Raw genomic sequence first — 22,642 nt, forward strand, 5'->3', positions numbered from 1 at the left:
AGGAATGCCAGGAGCCACCAGGAGCTGGGAAAAGCAAGGAAGGATTTTTCCCTGGAGCCTTTGGAGAGAACACAGCCCTGCTGATACCTTGATTTCAGACTTTGAGCTTCCAGAGCCACGACGGAAAAAAAAGAATCTGTTTATTTTTTACCACTCGACTTGTGGTAATTTGTTACGGGAACTCTGGGATATGAACACAGGTAACTTTACGTACATATGTGAATCTTATTCGCTAAATATCTTCGTCCTCTTTAACCCCCTGGCAGCACTATGAATGCTTTCTTTTTAACCCCCTCTTCCCCTGCTAAGGATAGCATGCATCTTTTTTTTCTCTGCCTACCTTTATAATCATTTCTTCTTACTCTCCTCTCATGACAGCTCTTCCTTTCCCACCTTTAAACATTGCTTCTCTCCAAAATTCAGCCCTCAGCTGGCTTCTTTTCACTCTGCTCCCATCTCTTGAAATACCATTCTTAGTCCCTTGTCAGTTAGGTGAATCCCTACTTCTCCTTGACAACCCATATCAAAGGCTGTATTTTCTAATCACTAGCCCCTCCTCTACAAGAGTTGACAATTCCTACTATAACTATCTCATGTAACTATTTCTTTTATTTTTTAAGAGACAATGTCTCACTTTGTCACCCAGGCTGGAGTACAATGGCACAACCATAGCTCACCGCAGCCTCAACCTCCTGGGCTCAAGCAATCCTCCTACCTCAGCCTCTAGAGTAGCTGAGACTATAGGTGTGTGCCACCAAGCCTCGCTTATTTGCAATTTATCTTTTTTTTTTTTTTTTGTAGATGCAACGCCTCACTTTGTTGCCCAGGCTGGTCTTGAACTCCTGGCTTCAAGAGATCTTCCCGCCTTGGCCTCCCAAAATGTTGGGATTACAAGTGTAAGCCACTGTACCTAGCCTAAACCACTATTTCAATAACTATGATTCTGTGCTAATAATTCACTTTCTTACACGTATGACTTCCCAATTTGACTTGGAAGGCAGACTACCTTAATTTTCTATCTGCAGAGACTGCTATCAAAATAGTTAGCACATGCTCTACATGATTGCAAACTGAATGACGAATTAAATGAATTGAACATTACACCTCAAACACTACCTAAGAAGAAAGTACTACTATCCTTCCTAGATTCAGAAGTTGTTACTATCAATAGAACATGGCTTTTAAACGATTTTTAAAAGAGCAGTTTTTCAACAGTAATAGATTTATTCGATCTAATAAAATACTCTATTAATGAGACTCCTAATAAATAATACCTTCTTTAGTTAAAAGAGTTATAAACTTGAAAGGTATGTTGAAACACAGTTTTGAAATTTTTTTAGATCTGTAAAAATACAGATCGATAAATTTAGATACCATAGCAGTATTTATTTACAACAATATACAAGGTATATGGGAATTTAATCACATTTACACTATATATAGAGTTTCCTTAAGAAAAGAAATTGCATACTTCTACATATTTATATATCATTTATATAATATTACTTTTCAGTTTAGGAATAAAGAATTGGTGAAAGAAGACACTCCATATGTGTGACACAACTGTGAACATGTTACGGAAGCGGATCATAACAATATGTGAAGAATGTGCCCAGAGCAACCAAAGACCATCATGACAGCAGCAGAAGTGAGAATCTCCCAGGCATTCACCTTTCAGAGCCATGGCTTTCATCTCTGAAGGCTCACTCTCATTCCGCTGCAGCTTTCGTTTAGAAACAGATGATGATTTCCCCAAGTTGAAAAAGGAACGCCAGCTACCCACAGGAGACTTTTTCATCTTATTTTGAGGCCTCTTTCTATGAAAGAGAAAATAATCAATCAATATTAAGATAGCCATGGGTCTGTCTTTTCTTATAGAAAAGAAATGAACACATGACAGAAAGAACCAAACAGCCTGGAGAGGCATAAGTGAAATAGTAAGCAAACATCTACCTTCCAGACAGCACACTCTACACAGTGCAGCCAAAGCAGAAAATGGATATTAAACATGCAGATTTTAGTATTAGTAACTATTTTCACAAAGATCATTCTTATACATGTCTTCATATTTGGATCCAACCTCACAAACTGAAAAATAAGTGGGAATAAGATATATCTGGGAATAGGAAATATTAAGTGTTCAACAATAATACAGAGTTAAAGAAAATGATTTAGGTGTGAGTAGAGAATAAAGGCAAAAAAATAAGACAAACAAACATATACCGAATGCCAGGCACTCTGCTACCTGCCTTATATGTAATATCTCCTTTAAATCAGATATAACCACATGAGGTAGGTACTATTACTCTCATTTCGCAGCCAAGGAAATTATGACACTAAGAAGTTCAAATAACTTCCTCAATATTATAAAACTATTAAATGATGGAGTCAGAATTGGAACCCAGGCCTATCTACATCCCAATATCTACTCTCTTAACTACTACTCCATAAAGAAATCTTTGAAAAAATTATGGAACTAGAATATAAAATCAAGATGCTGAAAACAAACTCAGGATGACAAAGTAAAAAAGTATGTTCCGACTTTTCGTTGACAGAATGTTTTTAGTCACAGGAAGTGAAAGGAAGTTAGAGGAGTATACTAAAATACGGGAAGAACAAATTCTAAAGTTATATTAGTACTACCCAATCCAGAGAATCAAAATCCTTACATTCATGTGTAATAGCCAAAGGAGTAGCAGAGACATCAAAAATAACTTTTACATACATTAGTCTTCCTACTATAACCTAGTAAAGAAGATACAGAAACCATGTTATTATCATTTCTTTAGAGTAACAGAATTTCAGAGCTGGAAGGGACATTGAAAGAGTGAACTGCTGCAGTGGTTCTCAAGTCCTAGCAGACATCAGAATCACCTGGAAAGTTAGATGAATGACCAATTGCTGGGTCCCACGCCCAGAGTTTCCGATTCAGCGGGTCTGGGGTGTGATTGGACGACTGGACAATGTGCACTTCTAATAATGATCACCAGGTGATGCTGATGCTGTTGGTTGGGAGACCACACTATTGATCTCTTCTAACCTTAATGTGGAACCAATGTCAAACAAGTCATTGTCCATTCCTGACTTTCTGAATAAACTGTTCAACACAGCTTATTTCTAAACAAATTTATAAACAACATAGTTCAGAGAGAAAAATCAACCCTATGTAGTGACAGTATATCCTCATTTTTCCAAACAATTTTCCCTATACAACTGACATTCTTCTTTTATAAAATTACATGATGTTGTAAAGCAAGAATCATTTGTATCATTCCCCACGAAGTGGTAAGTATCATCCATATTCGAATAAACAGGTTTCTCTGGGATTAGCCTAGAATTCGATAGAGTAATACTAAAATACAAAATTAAAAGCAAACTAAAAGAAAATAATAGGGCATAGCTATGAAAATCATATCCTAAAATAGGATTTAACAAATTTTACCTTTCAAGTGGGAACTCAATTATGGTATGAAATTTCCCCTGAAGTGCAGCAGGTCCTTCTCCTACTTCAATATACTTATTTTCCGTCACAATTGGAGAATTGACCTGAGCTTGTGTTCGTGCCTGGGCCTCTTCCAGTGTCAGCAGTTTGGTGGATGGAGAGGATACCAGGAGGGACTTGGGCCTTGACAGAGAAGCTTCAAAAAGAAAAGGAAGGTGATGAAGAGAGTCAACTATGTGTGAGTGGATTCAATTTGTTAGTAACTCTCTCTCCATCTATCTACCTATCTGCTGTTTCAAATTTTCTTCAAGTATTTTAAATAGCAAAACCCATAGTGCTTTATATTAAATGAAAAACTGAAGATGACATACCAGTGACACACATACACACACATACAACTCTTTAATAACTGTTTTCCTTTCTTAAAAGATATGAGGAAAGGTGATCAATCGCTCAGATATTTTTAGTTTTGGAAGGAATTTTTCTTCTTCTGCTCCATTTTATACTTTAATACACATCAATAATGAATGACAAGTTTTTTAATGTGTCATGAACTTAGATCAAAATAGGTCTAATATGCAGTATTCACTACATACACACAAAATAACTGTCAAATTGTGCATTTTGGTAAGCAGTGATACATTATTAGCTGCCTTATACCAGCGACATGTTTTTTTTTGTGGTAAGAAATGTGTGGTTTTCCACTTCTTCGGAAGCTCAGACACACACTCCTGGTAGGGAAAGAACCCATCTGAGTCGTACCTGCCCCTTCTTGCATGACCATGCTGATTTTGCCACTGAAGAGCACATCAACGTGATTCAGGATGAACTCAACAACCACAGACTGAATTCTCACTTCCATGAAAGCTGCTGTTCCACTGAAGCAGGCAGATTCTATCTGTTTTGATCTGTGAGGTAAACATTTTCACCACAGAGTTGTAAAGATAGCACTCGTAAAGGGCCTCTTTTTTTAAACGTGTAAATCACAGACAAACAGAGGAAGAAATCATACTTTTTTCTTTTTTTTGAGAGCGAGTCTTACTCTGTCGCCCAGGCTGGAGTGCAGTGGCGCGATCTCGGCTCACTGCAAGGTCCACCTCCCGGGTTCACGCCACTCTCCTGCCTCAGCCTCCCAAGTAGCTGGGACTACAGGCGCCCGCCACCACGCCCGGCTAATTTTTTGTATTTTTAGTAGAGACGGGGTTTCACCGCGTTAGCCAGGATGGTCTCGATCTCCTGACCTCATGATCCGCCCGCCTCGGACTCCCAAAGTGCTGGGATTACAGGCGTGAGCCACCGCGCCCAGCCCCCAGAAATCATACTTTTACTGTCCCTTAGGTAAGGCCCAGTTCCCTGTTTTAGGGAGACGCAAATAAAAAGAACAGATTTGTTTTATCTTTTAAAAATTTCCTTAAGGAACACTGATGAATCAGCCTTTTATTTAGGATTAGTTGTACTAAAAGTCACAAGTGAAATGCAAATTACCTTAACAGGTTTGGAGCCCAAACAATTGCTAGATTTTTTGCATGCATATTTGTGATGGAACAATAGTCAGCTAGAAGAGACAAGTGTCTCATCAGGAACTCCAGTGTTCTGAAAATAAAATACAACATATTAACAGAAAGAAACATGATGGAGCAGTATAGAACATAAAAACCTACTAATTAAATTCTAAGTTTGCAATAGCAAAATGAAGAAAGGGACCATACAAACCCAAGAAAACTTTTTTCCTGCTTAACAGGTTGAAGTATTACTTATTAGAAGTGAATCCTTCACCAAAGCTAGTTTCTGGAACAAATAACATTTTGAAGTTATGCCATTCTACTTGCAGCAGACACACTAATAGGAAAGGGCCTCAACACTTCTATGAAAGAAAACAGTAATGTCTCAAAAGTCTAAAAACAGTTAAAAGAAAAATTCCAATAGGCATCAAGGGGAGAACATTTGAGCAAAGGATATGCTTTTGAAATAAAGAGCCTAATTCAAATACTCATATTCTGGTTTATCTTGACTACTTAAAATTTGCTTTACTTAAACAATTCCATATATATTGAGATTAAACAACAGGGAAGAGTATTTCTGAGAACAAAACATTATCAGCTTAAATGTAAGTTAAACCAGGTAAGTGCCGAGTGTGTGTGTGTGAGTGTGTGTGTGTGTGTGTGCGCGCGCGTGCATGCATACACAGAAGTATTATCTATCACCTAGCATGTCTCAAAGTGTCCTACCTAATAGTACCCAGGGTAAAACTATTAAAGACAATGGGCTGGGTGTGATGGCTCATGCCTGTAATCTCAGCAGTCTGGGAGGCTGAGGCAGACAGATCACTTGAACTTGAGAGTTCAAGAACAGCCTGGGGAACACAGTGAAACCCCATCTCTACAAAAAGTATAAAAACAATTAGCTCAGTGTGGTGGTGCATGCCTGTAGTGCCAGCTATTCGGGAGGCTAAGGCAGGAGGATTGCTTCAGCCCAGGAAGGCTGAGGCTGCAGTGAGCTGTGATCATGCCACTGCACTCCAGCCTGGGTGACAGAGTGAGACCCTGTCTCACAAAAAAAAAAAAAAAAAAAATAGAGACAATGAATGGGAGACAGAAATACAAGGCTTTATTACATGAAACAGTAATAAAAGATAAAATGTGGGTCTACATATAAGCCACAAAGATTCAGATGGACCTAACATGAATTTGAGAGGAAAAGGAATATAATAGTTAGACTCGGCATTAGGCATTGTTCAAGAGGCTTTTACCAGCAGTCTCATTTAATTCTCGTAAGAGCTCTAACAAGCACAGAATTACCATTCCCCTTGTACCAAGGACAAAGTCAAGGTTGCTGGGGTTCCACAGAATAGCAGTGGTAGTGCTGCATTTCAAATCAAGGTCAGAGTGGTTCCAAAGTGCCTGCATATTCAAGGGCACTGTAGTTGCTTTACAGTTAAAATGGTAATTCTGTCTCTCCTGTATATAATTAAGTAAGGAAAGACAAACCAAAGTGAGGTTGGCCTGGGTATGACAGAGGTGAGAAGCTTGAGAAATGTATTTAGAAAACCATGTAAAATTTTATTACTCAAGGAAGGTGAATGAAGGGAATGATTAAAGGACTTCAGAAATGTATTTTATAAGAATTGCAAATTTAAAAAACCAAAGACATCTATTTGGGTTGCCTATCTAATTATAAAGATGTTTTTAAAAGTTAATGTAGAATTTTAGGATTCCATAAAATGAGCACTTTTATATTCAGTAGATGAGAGTGCGAATTGTGCAAAACTTCGCAACCTGGAACGTAATTTGGATATTGTAGTCTAATATTGAGAATAAAATTTAGATTTCCAGAATTTCACTGCCAGGTCATTATCCTGTAATAAAAAACATAATCTAGATTCCACGTAAAAGGATGACCCTCATAGTAATATTCAAAATTGGAAAAGGAAGGCCGGGCACAGTGGCTCACACCTGTAATCCCAGCACTTTGGGATGCTGAGGTGGGTGGATCACCTGAGCTCAGGAGTTTGAGACCAGCCTAGGCAACATGGCAAAACCCCATCTCTACCAAAAATACAGAAAATTAGCTGGGCATGGTGGTTTGTGCCAGTGGTCCCAGCTACTTGGGAAGCTGAGGTGGGAGAATCACTTGAGCCTGGGAGGCAGAGGTTGCAGGGAGCCAAGATTGTGCCACTGCACTCCAGCCTGGGTAACAGAGTGAAACCCTGCCTCAAAAAAAAAAAAAAAAAAAAAAAAAAAAAAAGGAAAAAGAAAAGACCCCACCATATACATAGATTAAATATGCAAACTGTGAAAGGTTAAACAACATATGGCATATCCAAATGAGAGAACACAATTGAAAATTACGCTTTTCAAGAACATCTGAGGAATTCAGAAATGTTGATGTTAAAATTTTGGATAAAAAGTCCATCAAAAGATATATAAAGTAGGAGATACACACACATGTAAGTTATAGTGAAGAAAAGAGTTACACAAAATATTGTATACATTATAAAGCAGGAGATATACATGTACATATTAATAGCAGACAAGGTATAAAATCCAGGTAGGGCATATATGCATGGTAAGTAATATAATATATATTAGAAGACAGGCAAAGAGGATATTAGGATATATATACATTTAAGTATCTATAGTCAAGCTATAAAATAGTGTACAGAAGATATAAAATATATATGCAGTGTATATTATTGAACATCTATCTGCAAGACTCTATTCTGGAAATACAGTGATAAACAAGACAGAATTCATGACCTCAAGTACCTTATGTTTTAGAAAGACTGTATACAGATAGTCTCCAACTTACAATGGTTCAATTTATGATTTTTTGACATTTATGATGGTGCAAAGGTGATAAACATTAAACAGAAACCACAATTAGAATTTTTTTTTTAATGGAGTCTCGCTTTGTTGTCTAGCTGGAGTGCAGTGGCACGATCTCAGGTCACTGCAACCTCCACCTCCCAAGTTCAAGTGATTCTCCTGCCTCAGCGTGCAAGTAATTGGGATTATAGGCACACGCTACCATGCCTGGCTAATTTTGTATTTTTAGTAGACATGGGGTTTCTCCATGTTGGCCAGGCTGGTCTCGAACTCCTCACCTCAGGTGATCCACCCACCTCGGCCTCCCAAAGTGCTGGGATTACAGGTATGAGCATGGCGCCTGGCCTATAGTGCTGATTTTTGAAACATATATATAAGCAATGTCATTTTGAAAAAAAAATAATAAATTACTTAATTTGCATATTACTAGAACATCTGCTGAATTTAATTTCTTGTCAATAACTGGAATTTTAAAATGTATCTTTTGTTTCTTTGCATACTAGAATCTAGTTTCTACTATTTTCCTTTTCTAACTGGCAAAGTAACCTTCAATTTTATTCTGGCTTTCTCAGACATAGCACAAATATTTCCAAGAGTCCAAACTAACACACAAATCAAATTAGGTTTTAAAAAGTAGCAACAACAATAAAACCAAAGAAGAAACTAAAACAAACAAAAAACCCCCAAGTTTAGTCAGCCATCCTTTTGTCCATCCATTCACTCATTCATTCAACCTTTAAGTACCTATAGAATGCTAAGCAGTGTGCCAGGCCCTGGGGATCTAAGGACAAATGAGTATCTATACATAAACACACATATATATATGTACACATACATCGTGTGTGTGTGTGTGTGTGTGTGTGTGTGTGTGTGTGTAATGGAAGTTTAATTAGAACTCCAAGGAAGTTTAAATAGAAATTCAAAGGAAAAAAAAAAAACGTTTACAGGTCAACTGACTTCTACCTCTGCCTGGTATTTACCCACTGTGGCTGACCTGTAGTGTGGTGGGGGGAGCTGCTGGATGACATCGTGGATTTTTATCAGCCTTTCTTCGTCTGTTGCTGCTGAAACTGCATCCTAGAACAGTTACAGTACAAAATAAACTAGTGAGCTCTGTTGGTAAAAATGAAAGTTCTTCACTTACAATTCAGTTTTCACTCTGAGATCAACTTGCTTTGCTCTTGGATGTGAAATGGTGAGGAAACACAACATTGTATTAAGGAAGTCAATGGTTTCCACATAGTGTGAACACTGAGGTCTACGAAACTAATTTTAAAAAGGCTTGATGGTAATCAGTATTAAGGGTGACAAGACTAGCAGCTCAAAGTCAGAAAGCACAAGAATGACAATGTGAAAACAGCAAAGACCCCTGACTAGCTGGCAATATTTCTTTTTTTTAAGGAGTCATTTCGGTCACAGAACTATTTCTTACATGTGACCAAACCAATGGTCATGTGTTTTGAACAAAAGCACAGCAAAGTTCCATAAAGAATTAGATTCAAAAGTAGCCTGTACTCACAGAAAATTTCTCATACAGCTGGTAGGTAAGCAGAGGGTTTGGGAGTTCCCGGAAGTACAGCTTACATAGGGAGCCCACAGAATGGATGTCTTGAACATAAGGTTCTTTCGTCAGGTCGGGGACGTGCTCAGAGTCAAATTCATGGCTGACATAGAAGATGACAAGCAAATCGTTTGATTGAGGAGAGCAAATACGTGTCTTAAAAACAGAAAGCATAAGCCCCAAAAGTGTTCAGCTCTATCTCAGTGAGTTGCAATTATCTTCCATTTATTATATTTCATTTGTGTTTGGACTTCAGCAATAACTGGATGTCTTAGTACAAGACAGATATCTTTCCATGTGGAAATTAAGGGCACAGCTTTAATATTAAAATGAACAACAGCCTCTGAGATACATATGAATGAACAGCTCTTATAGTACAACAGTCTGAAAACAGGACCTAATTGCTAATGACTTGAATATCCAATATTTTGGCAATTCCAGAGACGAGCACTGAATGGCAATGGATCCATGAAAAATTATGAACAGAAATTCCTCAGATACAAATTGTACAACACAGAAATGCTTTCCTGAAGCAGGATAAAAAAAGTCAGAAACAACATAAAGCAACTCCTAGCTAACAACAAATTTTAATAGGCAGGAAAATGTGTATCATTAGAATGAGTAAAATAAAAGTTGTACACAGAATATTAAGGGAGATTAAGCTCACTCTCCAGGAGGTTAATTAATACTAATCCACAGGCATGAGACCACTTATCATCCACCTAGAGGATTAATGTGTGTGTACAATATGAATATGAGATTTACTTTGTCTTAAACTGAAACTGTCTTTAGTATAAGAACTAATTTATGTATTTTTCAAGCCATATATTCCCCAAAACTGAGATGGGCTCTGTGATCCACTAAAATATTAAAATCTCTACAGAATAATGGCAGTTACCATGTACTACAGTAAAAAAGAAAGGGTAATGGCATATCAAGAATAATCTAGAATCCAAGAGATTAAGCAAAAATAAAATATTGCTGGCACAGAGTTTGTCACTGTTTTTGTTTCAGAGAAGATTTGGGGAGAACGTTAAATATGTAGAGATGCATACTTGAACATATACACAGAATCAGGGTCAAAGGAGATTAGAAACTGTTCCATTCCCATCCATTTTAATTAACACCTAAAGAATAATTCTATTATAATGCAAATTTTCTCTCTCATGGCTGTCATTGGTTCAAACTCAATTTGCTAAAATCTTCAAACATTATAAAGAGACAAACTACAAGTACTGAAGTGATTAAGGTGCACGGTTCTCTGACTCTAGATGAAAAAAATGCCATTTAGAAAAGTATACACAGAGAATAACACAGATATTGTTTCTTATTTTATCTAAATTATCTTTAATGAAAATAGGTTATCAAAGTAAGTGAATCCATTTTAAAATATTTTCATTTTAATTAGTTGAGTGAAAAAGTGCCATGTAAGATTTTACCGTAGTCTCTGGATATTGGAGGCAACACCAGAAAGGCGATATATTCCATCCACAATGCCATATCTCTCAATGAAGGCTGTGCAGCTTTGAAGAACCTGGGGCACTAAAGAGAATTTTTAAAGAAATAGATTAAATTGGTAGTATTCATTGGAACCAAAGTCACCAAAAAATAAGATAGTCTTAGTTCACAAAAGCAAAATAAAATTTGTAAATTAAAGTTAAAAGGGGCAAAAATTAATCCACTACAAAAAATGATGAGGGTATATTTATTTAATTTCCCACCTAAACTAGATAACTAATTCCTGAATAATCAAGACTGGTTCTGTGCCATGATATTTAACTGAGTAGAAGAGTTCATACATTAGGACAGTCTCTCTTCTGCAGTAGACTCATTTAGATCATGTTACAGTTACACATCACAGTAGAGTGAACTGTTTAGTCCTAACACCATGCCAGGTTTTTAACAAACACAGCTGTTCAGCTGACTTTCAGATACAGCAAATGAATATACAAAGTTAAATCTCAACAATATAATTGCTTGTAAGTGCTGCAAAGTTTTACTTCTAAAAAAGTATCTTCTATGTTTTCATAGTTAATGCAAATTCTGACTTTATTCAATAAACAAAACACCAATATAATACAAAGGCCAAGGCAATTTCAAATAGATGGAATCTTGTAACTTCCTGGCCATATTTACATTAACTTTACTGACATTTTGCCTTTATATTATCAGCTCATGACAAAGGGCACTCTCTCTGGTTAGCTCCATGAATATACACTGGACAGCTATGACGGGGCATGCAGGATAGAACAGAATTTTCAAAGTATATGATACAAAATTTTATAACCATTCAAACATTTATAATAGCTGAGAATTTAATGTTAGCTGTTTTGCAATGCAGATTGATGAGTTTACAGACTTTAGCATGATCGTTTGACAGGGTTAGTTAAAATTCTTGAAAAGAAATGCTTGGAAAATTTGGTCTGCAAAGAGCTACTATACTAGAGATGAAACATTCAGAGTGGCAAATGAAGCAAATAAGACATTTTAATTAGATAATTTTAGTGAATGTATTTCATTAACAGTATATTGTCATTCCTTTGTTATTACAATCAACTTTTCCTTGGTTTTCCTGATGTTTGCTGTCCTTCCTGAAGTCCATCTTTAAATTCTGTCAGATCCTATAACAACATTTAAAACTTAACCTCTTTATCTTTGATTAAAAATAAAATCAGAAAACAAAAACCAGCAGCTGATAGTATTAAGTACTAAATATGTGCCATGCTAAGAACTTTACAACGGATACTCTCTGATTTTCAAAGAAATCCTACAAGGAAAGTACTATCACATTCCCATTTTTACAGAGAAGAAAATTTATCTTAGAGTAAGTTTTAACCAAGGGCAGGCAGGAAACAGTGGCAGAAGTGAGAGATTCCAACTCAGGCAGTCCAAGTACAGAGCCAATGCTTTTGTTTTATTTCACACACACACACACACACACACACACACACACACACACACACACACACACACCTTTTTTATACTATATACTATATAGTATATATACTATATAGTATATAGCTATATAGATTATACTATATACTATATAGCTATATGGATAAGATATATATATACACATGCTATATATATATTTTTCTTATTATACTTTAAGTTCTGGGGTAGATGTGCAGAACATGCAATTTTGTTACATAAGTATACACCTGCCATGGTGGTTTGCTGTACCCATCAACTTGTCATCCACATTGGATATTTCTCCTAATGTTATCCCTCCCCTAGCCCCCCACCCGCCGGCCCCCCTACCCCGTGACAGGCCCCGGCGTGTGATGTTCCCCTCCCCATGTCCATGTGTTCTTATTGTTCAACTCCCACTTATGAGTGAGAAGATGTGGTGTTTGGTTTTCTGTTCTTGTGATAGTTTGCTGAGAATGATGGCTTCCAGCTTCACCCACGTCCCTGCAAAGGACATGAACTCATCCTTTTTTATGGCTGCATAGTATTCCATGGTGTACAACTCTAGGCCAAGTGAAGTGTTACCTTTTGCCATACAAACCAATCATCCTATGACTTCTTCACAAAACAATTTCCTCTAGCTGGACTCTCTCCCATAACCCTCTTCATATAGAAAATTCTTGTCTATTGTTCAAAATCCAGCTAAACTATCACTCTTTATTTTTATTTTTATTTTTTGAGACAGAGTCTCGCTCTGTCGCCCAGGCTGGAGTGCAGTGGCATGATCTTGGCTCACTGCAAGCTCCATCTCCCGGGTTCACGCCATTCTCCTACCTCAGCCTCCCGAGTAGCTGGGGACTACAGGTGCCCGCCACCACGCCCGGCTAATTTTTTTTTCGTATTTTTTAGTAGAGACTGGGTTTCACCATGTGAGCCAGGATGGTCTTGATCTCCTGACCTCGTGATCCGCTCGCCTCGGCCTCCCAAAGTGCTGGGATTACAGGCGTGAGCCACCACGCCGGGCCTAAACTCTCACTTTTAAGTGAGCCTTCACTGAATACCCACCAGTAGAGGTGGCTGAGCTTTGTGTTCCATATGCTCATAGAACAATATTTCAAATTATCACTTATTTGTTTATACAACTATTACCCTTTTCTGACTGCAGGTTCTTCAGAAGCAAAACCATGCATCATTCATCTTTGAGTATTTAAAACTCAGGAACACTGTCCTGACACAATGTGTAAAATTAGCAAGTGAATTAATTTACCAGTGCCCTGAGAGCCTGAAATAGTCATTATCTGGTCAAATTAGCTGGAAAGGAACCTTAGTTTTCATATGGAACTTGTTCATATGAATACATTTTCAACTATATGCTTTCTGCCTCTAAAAATATTCAAGACTTTCAGTAACAAGAAAAGGTTATGTTTCTGTAGTAAAGATGAAGGGCAGGTAGAATTGCTGGGTACTTCTTGTGGATTTAATTGACATTAGAAGCAACCTTTGTGTCGAATGATATGCAAAATACATAGTATCTTTATAAAAGCTTGGGTTCTATTTCTAACATTGTCCCACCAATAATAACCTTGGTGTCTCAGGTTTCAATTTGAAAAACTGGAAGTGGAATAATAAAATTTGGGGCTAGAATATTTCAGTCACCTGCTTCAAAGGGTATATTTAGAGATTACTGGGATAATTAACATCACTCTTAGGAAAATAGTTAAAATTCTTTTCTGTAAAGCACTGAGAAGATGCTTCTCATCATATATGCTCCAAATCAGCGTGCTGATCCGCCCGGGCACGCAGAAGGGTGGTCTTCGAGAAAAACCCTTCAGAGCACAGGATTTAGTTCCATATTATCAGGCTCTCCCAGCACACATAAATTTTTCATAAAAATAAGCTACCATTTATTTAAAAAAAGTATCGGTAATTTTCATTGGATGTGTATATCTGTATGTTATTAGATTCATATCTGTTTATTCTTCCAAATAAGTAGGAAAACATTGAAAATATGGAGAATTAGAGGTCTTTTCCTGATATGACCAAGTATCTACACATGTACTACTTCATAGCAAGCATCTGAATCGTTTCCTTATATTTTGTGTTCCCTGAGTAGAAGGACTGAATGTCTACGCAACAATCACATAATCAGCTTAATAAACAAAATTACATAACTATTACTTATAAGCTTAAGGGAGACAAATGAGTCATTTAATATAAATGGGTGGCAGAATGAAAGAAAAGCATAAACTTGAATCTTGAAGAGAGCAGAAACTGAAAAACAATGTCTGAAGAAAAAAGGAGAAAAGATCTGTTTTATTTTTGCACGAAAGAGTAGGAAAGCAGTATAGGAATCCAATATATGATGTTTTGTAAAAAAAATCCTAGTTTTAAAAAAAGGCACTTTGCTAGCTACCCCCAAACCATCTAACGAACCAGCCAAATGCACACCAAATAATGACCCAGTCAAAATATAACACCAGAAACCTCCAAAATGCTTCCTCCAAAAGACGGTACGATTTTCAGAATCATTCCCACATTCTCCACATAATACACTTCTGATTTACTTTGATTTTACATTCTTAGTTTTAAAAATATCATTATATGACAACGGAATAAGAAGTATATATTTAAATTAAAATCAATGATCCTTAAAACTAGAATATAGCTAAAAGAAGTAAGAAATAAGTATGACAAGAATTGATCTCTGATTTTTTTTTCTTGAGTTTTGGTTTCGTTTCGGCTCTTTTCATTCATTCACTCGCTCACTCACTCATCAATCATGCATTTATTAAGTCTGTTCCATTTTCCAGGCATCACGAAAGCATTACAGATACAGATGAAAAAGCTCAGTTCCGTTTCAGGGAAGTGGTTTCCAGGCTAAAGGGACACGAGTACAGTGTTACTTATTTGAATGTGCATCATGATTCTACCTAATATGACTACCTAAAGGATTAATTTCTGGGGTTATTTGGGCCTTGCCTTTTCCTACTGTTCTCTGATTTAAAATTTTGTGCATATACTACAACACAGAAATATGTTCAGGCAACAGAAAGTCCTCTCCAAGGGTTCCAAAATATTTGTAATATTTTGTACCAAACATAATTTGACCTAGTTTTCTATAAACCTCTCACTATTTTGTTTTAGTGATCTCAATTCAAATTTTTAACGAAATTCAGTTTTAAATATGTACAGAAAAAAAAAATACTAAGTCTTATGAAAAAAAATCAATGATACCAGAAAAAGACATTAACGTCACAACAACAACAACAAAAAAAACATTTTAAAGCTACAGGTAGGGATGCCAAAGTAGGCTGGGGGCAGGGGCTCATGTCTGCAATCCCAGCACTTTGGGGGCTGAGACAGGTGGATCACCTGAGGTCAGGAGTTCAAGACCAGCCTGGCCAATATGGTGAAACCCTGTCTCTACCAAAAAATACAGAAAAAAAAAAAAAAAAAAATTTAGCCAGGCATGGTGGTGGGTGCCTGTAATCCCAGCTACTAAGGAGGCTGAGGCAGGAGAATCGCTTGAACCTGGGAGGCAGAGGTTGCAGTGAGCTGAGATTGTGCCATTGCACTCCAGCCTGGGCAACAAGAGCAAAACTCCATAACAAAACAAAACAAAAAGATGCCAAAGTAAATGACATATTAGTATAATCTATGCTCAAAACAGGTACTATGTACGTGGATTTTTATTTATTTCTTTTTTTTGTGGGCAGATTTTTAAACAATCAGTTCCACAAATAACTGTGATATAATGTTTAATAAACTCAATTATAAACACTGGTTTGTGATAGCTAAAACTCTGTATGATCATCCTGAATCCTGATTGAGCACCAGGGACCACACATAAAAGAATAAAAAGACAATGGCTTTGTCAGGTTCCTTGTGACTTCTTACAACATTTTGAACAGAAGACACAGGTCAAGTTTGTCACTTGCTCCAACAGAGAGGTACTCAGAAGTTCAGAAAGTATAACAGGATAATCTCTCTACAAAGCTGATTTTTCACTAGGAAATATTCAGAGAATTAACCATTTACCAAAACATAATTTTTAAACAATTTTTATTTTATATGGAATGCTTCACGAATTTGTGTGTCATTTTTGTGCAGGGGTCACGTTTATCTCTGTATTGTTCAAATTTTAGTATATGTGCTGTCGAAGCAAGCACATAAAATGTAATTTTGATATGAGCTTCCTTCTCAGAAAAATCTAATGCAAGGTTAATTTTGTTTAGGGTAAAGACACTATGTTAAAGTCTAAACTTTGAGAAAGACAATTATATGATACATATCAATATTATATACACTGTATGTGTCTCATCTCTCCTCACAATTATGTATATAAATCATTTTTTCTTCATTTTTTCTAATTATTTTAGAGTTTAAAATACATATTCAATTCTAATTGTTTTAGACTTTAAAATAGTCTCTCTCTCTCTATATATATATGTATGTGTAAATATATACACACATATGGTATAACTGTGGTTATAGGCCATGTGACAATACATATGAAGTCTTTTTTTTTTTTTTTTTTTTTTTTTTTGAGATAGGGTCTCATTCTGTTGCCCAGGCTGGAGTGCCATGGTGTGATCATGGCTCACTGCATCCTGGACCTCCTGGGCTCACGAGATCCTCCCACCTCAACCTCTCAAGTAGCTGGAACCACAGGCACGTGCCACCATGCTCAGCTAATTAAAAAAATTTTTTTGTAAAGACAGTGTCTCTACAAAAAAAAAAATCAATGATACCAAAAAACTGTTCCACTCAAACAGCTTTTATCATAATTAGGGAACAGATGAATACTGTAGTTTAACCTGCTACTTTTCAGAAAGAAGTGATATAATAGCCTCTGTCCTCCCCTACCAACCTTATGAAGAATGGAAACATAACTGAAACTTCTAAGTACAACTAAAATTGAATTGATATTTGAAAGCTAATGAGCATGGCAGGACAAATTGGAAAACTCTCTTTCAATTTCTTTTTCTTTTTTTTTGAGATGGAGTCTTGCTCTTGTCACCCAGACGTGATGGTGAGATCTTGGCTCACTGCAACCTCCACTTCCCAGGTTCAAGCAATCTCTCCTGCCTCAGGCTGCTGAGTAGCTGGGATTACAGGCACGTGCCACCACGCCCGGCCAATTTTTGTATTTTTAGTAGAGACAGGATTTCACCATATTGGCCAGGATGGTCTTGAACTCCTGATCTCAAGTGATCTGCCTGTCTCGGCCTCCCAAAGTGCTGGGATTACAGGAGTAAGCCACCACGCCAGGCCTCTTTTTCATATTAATGATCACATCTAAGCAAGGTTTAACATGTTACAGGGCATTAAACATGCCGTGTTTCCCAGGCTGGTCTCAAACTCCTAGGCTCAGGTGCTCTTCCCATCTTGGCTTCCCAAAGAGCTAAGATTACAGGCATGAGCCACCACACCCAGCTCCCTATGAAGTCTTAAAATCAGAAAAAACTGAAATTCCTCATATATTCATTAAATCAAAGACAAACTACTAAATCACTTGGCTATTAAAAAAGTTTTATTTCCTAATTAAAATTTTAGTTAATAAACTTCAAAGGTTTCCCTTCTGCTGATGTAGGTTTCATTTGAATATTCAAATGAATATCCTTCTTATGAATATTTATTCATTTATTACCAACCCTGATGAAACAGGAAATTATTTTAATACGCCAAGTATAATATATCTGACCTCGGTCTTCGAGGTTTCTGGTTCCTAAGGTTTACTGAATTTCAATTACACTTTAATGTCACAAGTTAATTTTTTTTCTAGTCATTTGAGTTTAACTTGGCAAAGAGGGATTAATCTTCCAGGATTATTAAATTCATTTCCAATATTCCTCTAATTTTTTTAATTGAAAAAGCAAGACAACTAAGAAAAAAAAATCTAAACAATATTCTCTAATACTTTACTATAATTATATTCATTTTTCATATCACCTAAGTATCCAGACTTTCAAAAGTTGTATCTACTATTTATAGATAATATTTTTCAGGTTCCTACATTGTATTCAAACTTATTTATTTATTTAGAGACAGGGTTTTGCCCTGTTGCCCAGGCTGGAGTGCAGTGGCAGGATGATAGCTTACTGTAGTCTCCAATTCCTGGGGTCCAGCAATCCCCTGACCTCAGCCTCTGAACTAGCTGAGTACGGGTGTGTGCCACCATGCACAGCTCGTTTTGGTTTTTTTTTTTCCTATATAAATGGGGTTTTGCTATGCTGCCCAGGCTGGTGTAAACTCCTGGCCTCCAGCGATCCTCCTACCTTGGCCTCCCAAAATACTAGGATAACAGGCATAAGCCATCTCACCCAGCCCAAACTTAAAATTTTTAATAGCTTCAGCATTTATAGAACATTCCCCTGTATGGGTGTGGTGGCTCATGCCTGTAATCCCAGCATTTTGGGAGGCCGAGGTGGATGGATCGCTTGAGTCCAGGAGTTCGAGATCAGCCTGGCTAACATGGCAAAATCCCACCTCTACAAAAAAAATACAAAAATTAGCTGGGTGTGGTGGTGCATGCCTATAGTCCCAGCTATTCAGGAAGCTGAGGCAGGAGGACAGCTTGAGCCCAGGAGGCAGAGGTTGCAGTGAGCTGAGATTGTGCCACTGCACTCCAGTCTGGATGACAGAGTGAAACCCCATTTCAAAAAAGAACATTCTCCCAAAGTTGGGTATTTCATTTTCTTTGTTCTCATACATTATGCTATGATGAACACTTTTATTTCTATTTAATTATAACATTAAGATAAGTCCCTAAGGATGGATTCGTTAGATGAAAGGAACACTATAAAGTGTCTTGCTATGAAATGTCAAATGTTTTCCAAAAAGGTAGTGCTAACTCAGAACTTCCTGAAACCAACGATTCTGAACCTACTGGTAAAAATCACTGCTATATTTATGGCACTGGATATCATAATTTAGAAAAATAGCTTTGTTATTTTAATATTTACCAAAGTAAAATGGTATTTCAAAATTGCCTAAAGATACATTTCCATGATTACAAATAACGATAAACATTTTTCTGTGTAATGTTTGTATCTTTTCTCCATTCTTTTACTCAGGAACTTTAATTTTCTAAAAAATCTGAAACGATATTCTCATACACTATAATAGCAGCATTTCATCATATCCAAAAAATGATTATATTTCCTGGTACCTCTCCCTCTACATTGTTATTTTTCATTATATGAAAAGTGTATATATATATATATATATATTTTATATATATATATGCATCTCTTTATGTTTTTTGTTTAAATTTGAGAAAGCTATTTTATCTCAAAACAAAATCAGTTCACATTGGCAATTTTATAAGTTTAAAATGGTTAACTTATACATTTGAAGTTTATTTTCAGTATGATGAAGTGTGAATTTTTTTCAAAACTGCTATTTAATTATCTCAATATGTAGTATAAATAGCTCTTCCATGTGACATGGTTCTAAAACCATACTTTTTTCACAATGGATTCTTATGTATAGTAACAACTATTTCTGAACACTCTAGGCTGTTTCACTCACATTTCATTCTCTGCACAAAACTCTGCCTTTAAAAAAAGTTTTTTTTTTTTTTTTTTTTGAGACAAGGTCTCGCTCTGTCACCCAGGCTGGAGTGCGGTGGCATGAAATCAGCTTACTGCAACCCCTGCCTCCCAATCTCAGGTGATTCTCCCACCTCAGCCTCTCAAGTAACTGGGATTACAGCTGCATACTACTACGCTGGCTAGTTTTTGTATTTCTGGTAGAGACCAGGTCTTGCCATGTTGTGTAGGCTGCTCTCGAACTCCTAGGCTCAAGCTATCTGCCTGCCTCAGACTCCCAAAGTGCTGGGATTGCAGGCATGTGCTACCACACACAGTGAAAACTCTGCTTTTCTAGTTTTGAGGATTGTTTTAATATATAGTAAAACTAGTAAAACTCCCATCCTATCACTGAGTTTTTTCTTTGACATTGTCACTGGTTGAGTTTTCCATGTGCATTTAGCTGCAAAAGTAATCCTCAGGGGTTTTTTCTTTTGTTTTTGTTTTTTAGGGATCTGCATTAAGTTGGTATTAATTTGGGAATAACATCTGTTTGAAATAACATTTTGTCTACTCGCTCAAGAAACATGGTACAGTTTGCATTAAATTCCTAAGTCCATTGATATTCTTTTAACAATGAGTAAGACCTTAATTTGAATTTGACACTATCAACTCAGTATTATTAGTATTACTTTACCATTGTTTTTCACTAATGGTCTTCTCAAAAGGCACAATGGGTATTTCCCATACTAATTTGGAATTTCACAATCACCTATTTCTGGTGTTTAACAACATCATAGGTAGATCCTGCCTTCATCTTCTGGCATTTCTGAAGGAGATGCTGGAGGAAAGTGCTATTTTAAAATATAAAAGGAAAACTCCTTTTTTTCTTTCCCTCCTATCCATCCCACCATCCAACAACTAAATTCTTGATTCATAATTTAATTTATAAAGAAAGGAATATAGATTCCTACAAAAAATAAAATACAGATCCTCTACAAAATATAAAATGAAAAATAAAAATGAGCCAGGTGTAGTGGCCCATGCCTGTAGTCCCAGCTACTCTGGGAGGACTGCCTGAGCCCAGGAATTCAAGGCTGCAGTCAGCTATGATCACGCCACTGCACTCCAGCTTGGGCGACAAAGCAAGGCCCTGTCTCTTTAAAAACAAAAAAATTGGAAGATTGATTTTGGCATTTTATGTCTCAAAACTATGACATCTTTTTTCCATAAGAATAATTAGATAAATATTTTAGGATAAAATGTGGGTGGCAAAACTGGCTGAAGAAGCTATCTAGGGAGAAATAGAAAGTAAGGCAAAATAACAGGGTGGTTGTAATATATTTCGTGTGAATGTCCTACTCTTCTGGAACAGAACATGAGCATCTCTGATGCCAAACTGTATTCGTAGACTTTTCATTCTCAGGTCCACCCAGAACTGAGTACCTGAGAAAGCTTAATACATGCATTGAACTGAAATGAAACAGTTATTTGCCTAAATCTACTCCATAATTGGTCATAGAGAACCAATATGGAGAGGTCAGAAACTCAAAGTATAAGCTTGCACATTTTATTTTTACCTTCAAAACCAGAATTTAGAAGGTGCTCCCCCAGGTCACAACCAAACACCCTCTCTTTCAAGATTCCCCGCTGCTTCAGCTTCTGTTTTGTTGGACGAGACTTCATGAATGTTCGTAAGAACGTAATGAGCTTGCCGTGCTTTTTAGACACTAGAAATCAATAAAGAGAAAAGATCTGAGTTGTGGCAAGAGGTTACATTTTACTTAGCATAAAAAGAAGCATATCTCAAGAGGCTGACAGCAAAATAATCTATTATAAACATACTTTATAATCTTTAGGAAATTTCAGCAGAAGTTTAGCTAAGAGTTGTGTTATAAATAACATCATAATTTTGTACTTTCTTCTTGCTGCGGGAAGTCAGGGACCCTGAACGGAGGGACCGGCTGAAGCCATGGCAGAAGAACATAAATTTTGAAGGTTTCATGGACATTTATTAGTTCCCTAAATTAATACTTTTATAATTTCTTACGCCTGTCTTTACTGCAATCTCTGAAAATAAATTGTGAAGATTTCATGGACATTTATCACTTCCTCAATCATTACTCTTGTGGTTTCCTATGCCTGTCTTTAATCTCTTAATCCCATCATCTTCATAAACTGAGGATGTATGTCACCTCAGGACCCTGTGATGACTGTGTTAACTGCACAAATTGTTTGTAAAACATGTGTGTATGAACAATATGAAATCTGAGTATCCAAAAAGAACAGTATAACTGCGATTTTCAGGGAACAAGGGAGATAACCATAAGGCCTGACCGCCTGCGGGGCTGGGCAGAACAAAGACATATTTCTCTTCTTGCAAAAGCAAATGGGAGAAATATCACTGAATTCTTTTTCTCAGCAAGGAATAGCCCTGGGAAAGAGAATGCAGTCCCAGCGGGAGGTCTCTAAAATGGCTGCTCCGGGACTGTCTGTCTTATGTAGTTGTAGATAAGGGATGAAATATGCCCTGGTCTCCTGCAGCGCCCCCAGGCTTACTAGGATTAAGAAATTCCTGCCTAGTCAGGAATTTCAAATTTTAGTCAGACCAGTTCTCTGCTCTTGAACCCTGTTTCCTGTTAAGATGTTTATCAATGACAATGCGTGCACAGCAGGACACGAAACTTCATCAGCAATTCTAATTTCGCCTTGGTCTTCTGATCTTGCTCCGCCCCCATTTGCCTTGTGATATTTTATTGTCTTGTGAAGCATGTGATCTCTGTGACCCACACCCTATTCGTAAACTCCCTCCCCTTTGAAAACTGCTAATAAAAACCTGCTGGTTTTGCAGCTCAGGGGGCATCACGGAACC

The 22,642-nt window shown here is 36.9% G+C and overlaps 1 protein-coding gene and 1 non-coding gene across 11 annotated transcripts in view; both read right to left on the reverse strand.

Moving 5' to 3' along the window:
- ARHGAP32 (Rho GTPase activating protein 32) overlaps positions 1-22,642 on the reverse strand; it is a 308,498-nt gene that overhangs the window by 12,842 nt on the left and 273,014 nt on the right. For all 10 annotated transcript variants that reach the window (XM_050755922.1, XM_050755919.1, XM_050755917.1 and 7 more), the window contains 8 exons: positions 21,351-21,500; positions 10,768-10,870; positions 9,287-9,431; positions 8,762-8,844; positions 4,928-5,035; positions 4,205-4,350; positions 3,443-3,638; positions 1,672-1,817 (listed from right to left, as the gene is read on the reverse strand). In XM_050755922.1, coding sequence (XP_050611879.1) covers positions 1,672-1,817; positions 3,443-3,638; positions 4,205-4,350; positions 4,928-5,035; positions 8,762-8,844; positions 9,287-9,431; positions 10,768-10,870; positions 21,351-21,500 — 1,077 coding nt within the window. The remainder of the gene's footprint in view (positions 1-1,671; positions 1,818-3,442; positions 3,639-4,204; positions 4,351-4,927; positions 5,036-8,761; positions 8,845-9,286; positions 9,432-10,767; positions 10,871-21,350; positions 21,501-22,642) is intronic.
- Positions 16,304-16,407, reverse strand: LOC126936666 (U6 spliceosomal RNA). The gene has a single exon (XR_007719495.1). It is a non-coding gene; the product is annotated as a U6 spliceosomal RNA (small nuclear RNA).

The sequence above is a fragment of the Macaca thibetana genome, chromosome 14 (assembly GCF_024542745.1).
Source record: "Macaca thibetana thibetana isolate TM-01 chromosome 14, ASM2454274v1, whole genome shotgun sequence".
NCBI classification, from domain to species: Eukaryota; Metazoa; Chordata; class Mammalia; order Primates; family Cercopithecidae; genus Macaca; species Macaca thibetana.